The sequence below is a fragment of the Chiloscyllium punctatum genome, chromosome 44, assembly GCF_047496795.1.
Source record: "Chiloscyllium punctatum isolate Juve2018m chromosome 44, sChiPun1.3, whole genome shotgun sequence".
Taxonomy (NCBI): Eukaryota; Metazoa; Chordata; class Chondrichthyes; order Orectolobiformes; family Hemiscylliidae; genus Chiloscyllium; species Chiloscyllium punctatum.
Window position 1 is genome coordinate 59,338,648 of NC_092782.1, and position 12,418 is coordinate 59,351,065.

The 12,418-nt window shown below is 45.2% G+C and overlaps 1 protein-coding gene across 3 annotated transcripts in view; it reads right to left on the reverse strand.

The window, feature by feature from the left end:
• Positions 1 to 9,763: 9,763 nt before the first annotated feature.
• Positions 9,764 to 12,418, reverse strand: part of rbm17 (RNA binding motif protein 17) — a 35,054-nt gene continuing 32,399 nt past the window's right edge. For all 3 annotated transcript variants that reach the window (XM_072563021.1, XM_072563018.1, XM_072563019.1), the window contains exon 12: positions 9,764 to 11,042. In XM_072563021.1, the coding sequence (XP_072419122.1) occupies positions 10,939 to 11,042 (104 nt within the window). In that variant the 3' untranslated portion in view covers positions 9,764 to 10,938. The remainder of the gene's footprint in view (positions 11,043 to 12,418) is intronic.

Here is a 12,418-nt window from a genome sequence, read left to right on the forward strand (position 1 = left end):
ATACACGACAATGTTCACCTGGTCCGGGACCTGATCCATTTCTGTCGACGGGCTGGTCTGCCGAGCGCCTTCCTGTCTCTCGACCAGGAGAAGGCGTTCGACAGGGTCGATCACGAGTACCTGCTCGGGACTCTGCGGGCGTTCGGGTTCGGGACGCGGTTCGTCGCCCGGATCCGACTTTTGTACGCCGCCGCAGAGTGTCTGGTTAAAGTTAACGGGTCCCTGACGGCGCCCCTTCGCTTCAGGAGAGGAGTGCGTCAAGGCTGCCCCCTGTCCGGCCAGCTGTATTCCCTGTGCGTGGAGCCTTTCCTGCGCCTCTTGCGGAGGAGGTTGTCTGGGCTGGTTCTGCGCGGTGCGGGCACGGGGTTGGTCCTCTTGGCCTACGCCGACGACGTGCTCCTCACTTTCACCGACCCGGCTGACCTGGGGAGGATGCGCGAGTGCCAGGCCGTGTACTCGGCGGCGTCTTCCGCCAGGATCAACTGGGCCAAGTGTTCCGGACTACTGGTCGGTCCGTGGCGGGTGGACTCTCTGCCGGAGGAGTTACGGGGGTTCAGCTGGAGCACCACCCATCTCCTCTACCTGGGGGTCTACCTCAGCCCGGCTGAGGAATCCTGGCCGGCCAACTGGCAGGAGCTGGAGGCCAAAGTCTCGGCTCGCCTAGGCCGCTGGACGGGACTGCTCCGAGTGCTATCTTACAGGAGTCGAGTGCTGGTCATAAACCAGCTGGTGGCCGCCATGCTGTGGTACCGGCTGGTCACTTTGGTCCCTCTTCCTGGCTTTGTCGCTGACATCCAGAGAACGTTGGTCGACTTCTTCTGGGACAAAAAGATGCACTGGGTCGCCGCGCAGGTTCTGAGTCTCCCTATTGAGGAGGGCGGTCAGTCACTGGTGTGCGTCCGCACCCAGGTCGCGACGTTCCGCCTTCAGACCTTGCGGCGATACCTTTACGTCGAGCCTCCTCCTCGGTGGTGCGCCCTGGCGACGTATTTTTTCCGCCAGGTGCGTAACCTCAACTACGACACGCAGCTCCTGTTCGTCAACCGTGACGGTTTGGAGGTCGCCCTCAAGGTGCTGCCTGTCTTTTACCAGGACCTGATCACTGTCTGGAACTTGGTCGAATCGCGTCGCGCCTACCCTCCGGCTGGAGTAGCGGCTGTCGTCAGGGAGCCGTTGCTCAGGAATCCGCACCTCCGTACTCGCGGGTTCGAGTGGCTGTCGGAGGGGAGGGCCGTGGCGGCGAGGGCGACCAGGGTCGGGACGTGCTGGGTTCCGGGGGCCTGGGCTGGACGCTGCCGCAGGACATAGCTAGCAGGGCAGCGGTAGACGTCCGGTACGTGGCCACCGCCATCCGACGCCTTAAAACGGCGGTGCTCGGACCCAACGTAGTGCACCGGTTGGAGGACGCTCAGGTGTGCGGTGGGATCCCGTCCACGCTCACCCCGGCCCGGACGGAATTTCACATTGGCCCCAAGGTCCCGTACTTCCCGCGGGAGCCTGTGCCCCACAACCTGAGCCGCCTCCGGAATTTTAATTTTGTCCCCTTAAGGGATATAAAAAGGAAGGCCCTGTATCGACTGCTGCTGCACACCGTCCACCTCTTCTCCCTCATCCACCGTCCGGACACGCCTTGGCGTGCCCATTTGCCACCGGGCGGTGGGGATCCCCAGTGGAGGGCTCTCTACGCGGGAGTCCTCCCCCTTTCTCTCGGGGATCTGGGGTGGAGGGTGCTGCACGCAGCAGTCCCCTGCAACCGCAGATTGCGGTGGTTCACGGACTCCCAGCCCAACTGCTTGTTCTGTGGCGCTGTGGAGTCCGTGGACCATGTATATATTGGGTGGGGGCGTTTGCACTCCCTTTTTCATTTTCTTAAAAACCTTCTCCTCTGCTTTTGGTTGCACTTCAGTCCACGGTCCTGATCTTCGGGCACCCGGTACGGAGGAGGGAGGGCAGGTCCGAAGACCTCCTCATGGGTCTGCTCCTGGGCCTGGCCAAACTGGCCATCAACAGGTCCAGGCAGCGGGCCGTGGAGGGGGGTCGTTAGGGCCGACTGCCTGCCCCTCTTCCGTGGTTACATTATGCCCGGGTGTCCTTGGAGAAGGAGCACGCGATGTCCAACACCCTGGAGTTGTTCAGGGAGAGGTGGGCACCGCAGGGAGTGGAGTGCATCATTTCTTCCTCCAACTCTATTTTGATTTAGTCCCTACCCTTCCCTTCACTGTTTTGCTCACATAGCATTGCCCTTTGATGTGAAGGGCACTGCTTGTCACTGGCCACTCGGGTGTTTCCTATCTTCCTGGTGGTGGAAATTGAATAAAGATTCGTACACCTTGTGTCTCTCACTGTGCCTCACACCTGCACACACACACACACATGGATGCTGGGGAAAAAATAAGCGCTACCGCAGTTAGGCGGTAGTGTGGGGATTTAATTAAAAACAAATTAGGCAGCATAGAACAGACAGACAACCTGACATTCTAAGAGCTGGCTCTGAGGTAACTGGAACAGTGTTCAACAGTGTTCGGAATGGGGACTGAAAGAAAGATAAAGGTAAAAAAAACAAGGCAGCATAGTACAGGTCCTTCAGCCCCCTCAAAGTTGTGCCAACTTTTTATCCTACTCTAAGATCAAACTAGTCAACATATCCCTACGTTTTACTGTCATCCATGTACCTACCCAAGAGTCACTTAAATGTCCCTAATATATAAAACCACCGCTGGCAATACACTCCACACTGCTATTACTCTCTGTGCAAAGAATCTACCTCAGACATCTCTCCTACACCTTCCTCCAATCGCCTTAAAATTATGCCCTCTCGTGACAGCCATTTCCACCCTTGGAAAAAGTCTCTAGCTATCCACTCTATCTACGCCTCATCATCTTCTACACCTCTACCAAGTCACCTCTCATCCTTCTTCACTCCAATGAGAAAAGCCCTAGCTCCCTCAACCTTTTTCATATACCCTCCAGTCCAGGTAGCATCCTGGTAAATCTCCTCTGTACCCTCTCTAAAGCTTCCACATCCTTCCTGTAATGAGGTGACCAGAACTGAATATAATATTCCAAGTGTAGTCTAACCAGGGCTCTATAGAGCTGCAGCATAACCTCACGACTCTTAAATGCAATCCCCCTGCTAATGAAAGCCAACACACCATAAGCCTTCTTAACAACCCTACCAACCTGGGTGGCAAATATGAGTGATCTATGGACATGGACCCCAAGTGCCACAGTGCCAAGAATCCTGCCTTTAACCCTGTATTCTGTATTCAAATGTAACCTTCCACAATGAATCATTTCACACTTTTCCAGGTTGAACTCCATCTGCCACTTCTCAGCCCAGCTCTGCAATGGCTCACTGACAGGATGCAATCTACAACAACCCTCCACACTACCCACCACTCCACCAACCTTTGTGTCATCGGCAAACCACCCTTCCACTTACTCATCCAAGTCATTTATAAAAATCACAAAGAGCAGATGCCCCAGAACAGATCCCTGCAGAACACCACTGGTCACCAAGCTCCAGGCTGAATACTTTCCATCTACTACCACCCTCTTCTTCTAAGGGCCAGCCAATTCTGTATCCAGACAGCTAAATTTCCCTGTTTCTCATGCCTCCTTACTTTCTGAATGAATCTACCACAGGGAACCTGATCAAACATCTTGCAAAATCCACATACACCACATCTACAACTCTACCTTCATCAATGTGTTTTGTCAAATCCTCAATGAATTCAATAAGGCTTGTTAGGCATGACCTACTCCTCACAAAGCCTTGCTACCTCTAATTAAGCTATGCTTTTCCAAATAATCATAAATTCTGTGTCTCAGAATCCTCTCCAAGAATTTGCCCATCACCAATGTAAAACTGACTGGTCTGTAATTCCTCAGGTTATCCCTATTCCCTTTCTTGAACAAAGGAATAACATTTGCCATCCTCCAATCATCTGATACTACTCCAGTGGACAGTGAGGATGCAAAGACCATCGCCAAAGGTGCAGCAATCGCTTCCCTTCTTCATACCTATCCTCATGTTTTCCAATATTTTCAGCACATCTTCTTTCTTAACATCAACCTGTTCGAGTGCATCAGTGTCAAAGAGTATGGTGCTGGAAAAGCACAGCCAGTCAGGCAGCATCCGAGGAGGAGAGTTGACGTTTTGGGCACAAGCCCTTCAAAGAATTCAATAAGGCTCATGAGACATGACCTGCCCCTCACAAAGCTATGCTTTTCCAAATAATCATAAATCCTGTCTCTTAGAATCCTCTCCAATAATTTGCCCACCACCGATGGAAGACTGACTGGTCTGTGGTTCCTAATGAAGAGTTTGTGCCCAAAATGTAGACTCTCCTGTTCCTCGGATGCTGTGCTTTTCCAGCACCACACTCTTCAACTCTGATCTCCAATCCTCACTTTCTCCAAGCATATCAGTGTGTTTTATGCTGTCCTCACAAACATCAAGGTCCCTCTCAGTAGTAATACAGAAGCAAAGTATTCATCAAGGACCTCCCCTGATTCCAGGTATAAGTTCCCTCCACTATTCTCTTGTTGCTCGCAAAAGTGCAGAATGCCTGGGGGTTTTCCTTAATCCTACTCGCCAATACTTTTTCATGCCCCCTTCTAGTTCTCCAAAGTCCATTCTTCAGTTCCTTCCTGGCTACCTTGTAACCTTCGAGAACCTTGTCTGATCCTTGCCTCCTCAACGTTAAGTAAGCTTCCTTCTTCCTCTTGACTAGATTTTCCACATCTCCTGTCATCCAAAGTTCCTTCATCTTACCACCCCTTCCATGCCTCAGTGGGACAAACCTATCCAGCACTCGCAGCAAGTGCTCCCTACACAACTCCCACATTTCTGTTATGCATTCCCATGAGAATATCTGTTCCCAATTTATGCTCCATAGTTCCTACCTAAAAGCATTGCAATCCCCCTTCCCCCAATTAAGTACTTTCCCATACCGTCTGCTGCTATTGTTCTCCATGACAATAGTAAAAGTCAGGGAGTTATGATCAACATCACCAAAATGCTCTCCCACTGAGAGATCTGACACCTGGCCTGGCTTGTTGCCAAGCACCAAATGCAATATGGCCTCCCTTGTAGTCAGCCTATCTACATATTGGGCCAGGAATCCTTCCTGGACACACCTGACAAAATCCACTCCATCCAAACTATTTGCACGAAGGAGGTTCCAATCAATATTAGGGAAGTTGAAGTCACCCATGACAACAGCTTTGTTACTTCTGCACCTTTTCAAAATCTGTCTCCCAATCTGCTCCTCCATCTCTCTGTTGTTATTGAGGGGTTTGTAGAAAACTCCCAATGAACTGACAGCTCCTTTCCTGTTTTTGACTTCCACCCATACTGACTTTGTCTACTAAGTGTCCTTGATGACCTCCCTTTCTGCAGCTGTGATACTATCCCTGATTAGAAATGCCACTTCCCCCACCTCTTGACTCAATGTTCAATATCTTTTGTCAGCTAAGGGGAAACTTCAGTTCTAGTCTGTCCAGCTCTGTCAGAATATTATAATGTCCCATTGAAATCCCTTCTCAACCTTCTCGAACCAATCCCTCCTCATATGTCAATCCTGCCATTCCCAGTAACCTCTGCTGCATACCCTCTGTGGCAAATATATGCTTTCTTAGGGAGACCAAAACTGCACACACTAATCCAGGTGTGGTCTCCAGAAGGCCCTGTACAGAAGCCTAGCAAAACATAACTGCAGAAACACATCTGAGGAGAGAGCACTGGGAAAGAGAGGAGAAAGAGCATGATGAGAGGGTGAGATGTACAAGCCAGAGTGAACAGGCAAGGTGCACAGAAGGATAACGACACAAGATATTTGTGTACTGAAACAGAGTATTAAAACAAAAAAGCAGAGATGATATAAGATTATAAATCACTAGTTACACCTCAGCTATAATAAAAGGACAATTCTGTGCACCCCATTTCAGATAAGATGTGCATAGGGATGTGTACAGAGGATGACAGCAGGAATAAGGGACCTCAGTTTTGAGGAGAGATTAGAAAAGTTAGAACAGTTCCTTAGCACTGACACACACTACTGATCAAAAGGATCCTCCTGCACTATTTTCTTTCGTATAGTGCTTTGCACGATATTCAGTGCTGATGGAAACATTGCAAACTCAAGACATGAAAATGCTGCAGAAACTCAGAAGACAAAAAACAATAAGACACATAAAAATCAGCAAAAGACAAGCTCTGGAGCTTTTATAAAGGCAGCAGCAGGAGAGACCTGGAGTCACATGGTGAAACAGTTTCAATAATGTCAAGGCAAAATAATACAATTACCCAGGGCCAAATGAAATGGAGGACAACCTAGTGTTTGTGTGTGTGTGTGTGTGTGTGGGGGGGGGGGGGGGGGGGCTGTTAACATGTGAAGAACAGAAAAAAAAGGGAAATCTCATTACTCTTAACTGAGCGGTTGTAGCCGTGCACATCTTTCAGCTTTATTCCCTTAGTCCTCCGATTACTGCCTTTCCCTTCCCTAAAGGCACTGGCACTTGCCAGTCTACATTTTCTTTTCGAGACTGTACTTCAGCAATTAACGTGCCATATGGTTCAATTCTTTTCCACCCGAGTGCCAACAGGTAAAGCATGAAACCTGATCCATTTCTCACCAATGTCAATACTCAGACATTCCAAGAAAACTTAACAGATAGTGAACAGAAACGTGAACATTGTCAAATATGTTTCTCTAAGGTCTATTCCAATAAACTCACCATGCATTAGCTAAAGAAGTAAGCACAGAATTTAACTTTATACTGTACATATCGTAGTAAGGTTTTCCTTACTATACTTGAATTCATCAGTACATAAAATTCATTTGCAACGATCTTTCAAGATTTATTTTTATTCACTCACAGGATGTGGGCATTGCTTGCTTGGCCATCCTTTATTGCCCTGGAAAATTGCTGGTGAGTTGCTTTCAAGATCAGATCAATACATAATTGTATGTGTACACATAAACAGACTTACTTTTATCTGCCACCTTTTACAAACAAAGTTTTATTTCATTCGTGGAATCTGGGTGCGGCCAGCTAAGCCAACATTTGCTGCCCGTTCCCAATTGGCCAGAGGGCAGCTCAGAGCAAACACTAATGTTGTGGGTCTAGAGTCACATGTCAACCAGACCAGGTTTGGATGGTACATTTCTTTTACTAAAGGGCATTAATGTACCAGATGGGTGTTTTTTAACAACCAACTGGCAGTGGTTACACACATTGCCATTAGGCTAACATTTTATTCCAATTTTCTTTTATTGAATTCAATCTTCACCTTGTAATGATGGAATTTGAACTCTTTCCCCAACAGCATTAGTCAGCTTTTCTGGATTACCCATTTAATGATATTACCCTTTGTAAATGCAGGAGATTTTCACAGTAAACTGCCATAAACAGCAACATGACAAAGACAGGCATCGATGTTAGATAAGGAATAAATATTGGTCTGGAAACCAGACATCAGCTCACTGTTCTTCTTCAGAATCATGCCACTTTGTCTAACATGGGTCAAGGCCTCCATTAGTAGACAGCACCTTAAACAAAGCAGCACTTCTATAATGAAGTGTCAACCAAATGATTTTTGAGCTCAAGTCAATAGAGGGGGTCTTTAACTCAGAGGTGAGTGTGTTACACAGCTGACACCAAAACATTACAAAATGGATTACCTGTAATACCTAAGTGAAGAAAGCAACGATGCTTAAACAACTGGGCAGTGGACATGACGATCTGACAAACGATTGACACTTCTATTCTCCCTCATGCTGACTGGACTGTTGAGCAGTTTTAGCATTTGTTATCTTTATTCCAGATCTCCAGCACTTTGCATCCGTCTCCTTCGTGAACGATATCATTTTACGCAGGATCACCAAATAAAAAGACCACCAAAACAAACTGAATACGCAAAAGAGAGCTTTAATATCTGCGGGAGAATATTCTGGAAGTTTCTTAGATTCCCTACAGTGTAGAAACAGGCCCTTCAGCCCAACAAGTCCACACCGACCCTCCAAAGAGCAACCCACCCAGACCTATTCCCTTACATTTACCCCTGCACCTAACACTACGGGCAATTTAGCATGGTCAATTCACCTGACCTGCACATCTTTGGATTGTGGGAGGAAAGCGGAGCACCCGGAGGAAACCCACGCAGACACGGGGAGAATGTGCAAACTCCACACAGATAGCTGCCGAAGTGGGAATTGAATCCGGGTCCCTGGTGCTGTGAGGCAGCAGTGCCAACCACTGAGCCACTGTGCCGCCCCAAAGTTCTATTTGTAAAAGGTTGAATCCGAATGTGGGAGACAGAACTGAGCACAGGATCAGGAGAAAGGATCCTAGACTTGATACATAACCCATGGCAAATTAAGCCAATTTCAGCCGATGCAGTAGTGGATGTGCAGTGACTGGTCTCAAAGTCCTTAAGGTGAAGCAGACAGAAAGTTGTCCACAAGTTTCCCCCATGTTAATAATTATTTATTTGACTTGAATGGGGTTAGGACAGACTGTTGATTTACTGTCTTGGGTTGGTTGGGCAAGGCTTGGAAACATGCAGCACACATAGAAGCATGCCCCCCTCTGACAGTACATTTTCATGGGTGGATTTCTCCCAATCCAGCAGCTAATTTGACACACTTTACGTTGAAATGTAAAACTTTCTAACCGACCTATTCAGAGATGTTGTTACAGACCTTTGGAGCAGGTGGGACTTGAACTCCGGCTTCCTGGCTCAGAGGTAGAAACACTAACCACTACCACAAGCTGAAATGCAAAACTGAGTAAAATATCATGAGCACCTGATGTTATTTTGCAGGACTATTGTTATTTTGTATGTATTGGCGGAAGCATTAATAGTTCAACAAGGGAAATTGGCAGCACAATTTTGAATTCATTAGAAAGCCCTCCCAGAGCACTCTCACCATAATCAAACCTGAAGTTTAAAAGCCCATCGGTGGTTAGTAACCTGAAATTTTCTTTGTGACAGATTACAGCTTGGCCCTTATCAATGCATCAAGTGACAGCTAAGCAAGTGATAAGTCACTGTTTGAGCAGTAGTAATCTTTACTATTGTAACTGAATGCCTGACAAAGTGGGTACCATCCACCCAAGCCTAGTTTTGAAAATTGTAAGTAGCTGTTTCAGGGAGCGATGGGACAAAGGCCCAGTCACCAAAATTAAACACATTTTCACCATTCTGAAAGATACGTGACTCTCACAGTGACATACTGGTACTCTTAATAAGTTCTGCTAAGAAATGTTGGACCACATTCTGGTGCTTCAGGTAAATGTATCATTATTTAAAGAAATGGCCAAACACCTATATATGTTACAACTTAAATTGACAATGGTTTGATCAAACAAAAAATGATTTGAGGGAATATTCAGGCAAGCGTGTCAAGGCAACACAATCAGATTGGCCATGATCTTACGGAATGCTGGAGCAGGCCTGAGGTGTTAAGTGGGCTACTCCCGCTCCTAATTCATACAACCATACGTTTTGACATGCCAAAGTAGGAGGGAGAGTTGATCTCATGTTGCTGTCATATGCCTTGTTGCTGCCACTGTTAACACCACCAACTGATGCAGGAGGGGAGGTTACTCTTCGCTATGGGACATTGATGGAATTGAGTATGGGAGTTGTGTGTCCAGCAACACATTTTCAGCTCTGATCTCCATCATCTGCAGTCCTCACTTTCTCCTAGTTGTGTATCTTTACCAGGGAAAGACACAGGAAAACAACTAACTCTTATAATTCAAAAGTGAAGTGTGGCAAAGATTACACACTCTTTATTAAGAGGTTCTTCGTTCTTATGTCAATTAGCACATATAAAAATCTCCTGTTTGCAAACAGCAACTTGCATATGACCCATATCACTGCTATGTTTCCATCACCAGATTTTCAACAGTTCTTGTGATGACTGCTGTTCACTGCTTCAATTTGATACAAAAACAAATAAGCATCTCTGTTCCAATGGTGTTGCAAGACAAAGTACATGCACGGTGTAAAAACGTACATTCATTAGCTCTGAACAACTGTAACAAATGATCATAAAACAGTTCATCATAACCACTGTATAAAGATGAAAATCCAAATACCCATACCTAAAACACAACTTAATTTACAGAAATTATTACAATCATTTACGATTTTCTGCTTCTTGTCAACATGGATACACCATCAAATATATACCAGCTGCATATGAATTCTGAAAAGAAAAAAGAAATAATGACAACTAAGCAAGAAACTGCAATGCCTCCAACCAGATACCCATATTTTATGAGCATATTATTTAATCAGATAATAGGTTGAGTAGTATTATTTTCTTTAGAATCATATCACCTCACTGAAAGCTGAATAACTGTAACATTTTACAAGTTCGTCACAGGTGAAGGGAAGGGGTGACTGAACAGTTTGGAATAATAATGTCCCTGCCATCACCACCAACTTCAACAAGATCCCGAAGAGTTCAAGCTGATGAACGAAAATACTTTCTAAAAATGCAACTTGTCTACAGATCAGGTCATCACCCATCTATTAGTCGATGAAACTTCCAAAAGTAAACTCTTACTTTGACAGTCAAAGTAAAATTCAGGTGGAAAACACTACAGAATAACTCTAGTGTCCTCCCAAACAAAAAGAAACAAGCATATTGGAAACATGTCACACTGGCCAGTGAACAGAAATTCTTGGGTGACTTTGATGTTAAATCCAAACCTTCTTGGCATCCATGAGAAGAAATAATATCTGATCTTGTGGATGTGAAGATAAGGAGAACTATAATGCCAGCTACAATTAAAGATGGTTGCATCATTTCAGAATTAAATACAATTCTTCTTCCAATTCTTCACCACTGCACACCTCAGGGATGTTTACATTGTACGCAGAAAGCTGCTGCCGAGTAACATTTTCAACTCATGTCTTTAGAAAAGGTCACCAAGATCCAGCTGGCGGAATTTATCCAGGTTGTAGAAACAGGCCTTCACCACTCTGCCACCAAAGTATCTTGTATTCAGGTCAACAACAGCTGCAATAAGATATGCAAGATTCAACAATTCCAGCAACTAGATCTTTGTATTATTAAAAATAAAATATCAGCATTAACAGGAAGACTGTTATTATCGTAGCAAGTGACTCATGCAGAATAATTGCCGCCAGGGAGTTAACCACATCATTTAGTTAAAAAGGGATTCAACAGACACATTGGACACAATATATAGAAGGAACACCTAATAAATAGTATCTTCAATTTGGAAAATTGACTCAACTGATAGCTTTAAAAATGCAAAATCATAAACCACAATCAATGACAAAGGTACATGAAAATTGTGGAGGTTTTTGAACAGAGTCTAATGTAATGCTTCACACAATATAATATCTCATGTTTTTGGGCATGATGGACTTTGGGATCAACAATTTCAGATCATAACCTCTGCTCCCATAATGTGTGTTGGATTTTGGATGACAGATGCCGGGAATGGCATATTTTCCCATTAATTCTTCATTTAAACATTATTTCTTCCTTGTTCTATCATTGCCCTCCTTTTGTCTTGCACCATCATCTCTTCTGCCTTGTAATCTCTCCTCTCTTTCACCCCATCACTGACGTAACTTTTTGTTCTTTTCTTCTTTTACTACATTCCCCTACTTGCTCAAAACCTGTTAACACCTCTCAATATTTTTCTATTTCTCACTAAAGCTCAGTAACCTGAAACAGTAACTCTCCCTCCACAGAGGTTGCCAGGCCTGACCAGCACACTGTTTATTTTTTATGTTGAAAAACTCATTGTGCCACATTGGTGTAGATACAAACCTTTACAATTTTAAGCAAAGATAGCATTGACTATTAAGTACTTCACTACAAACCCATTCTCAACAATCACAAATGTGGGTTTTGAGAAGATTTGTAGTACAGGTTGAGGTTCTGGATGTAGCACACTGGGCTGGAAGGTTCATTTTGAGACATTTTGTCACCATACTAGGTAACATCATCACTGAGCCTCCAAATGAAGCACTGGTGGTGTAGCCCGCTTTCTGTTTATATATTTATGTTTCTTAGGGTTGATGATGTCATTTCTGTGGTGACATCATTTCCTGTTCTTTTTCTCAGGGGTGGTAAATGGGATCCAAGTCGATGTGTTTGTTGATAGAGTTCCAGTTAGAATTCCATGCTTCTAGGAATTCTTGTGTGTGTCTCTGTTTTGCTTGTCCTACGATGGACGTGTTTCCCAGTCGAAGTGGTGCTCTTCCTCATTCACATGTAAGGATACTAGTGAGAGAGGATCATGTATTTTTGAACTACTTGATGTTCATGTATCCTGGTGGCTAGTTTTCTGCCTCTTTGTCACAGTTCCTGCAAGGTATTTTGTAAATGACATTAGTTTTGCTTGTTGTCTGTATCGG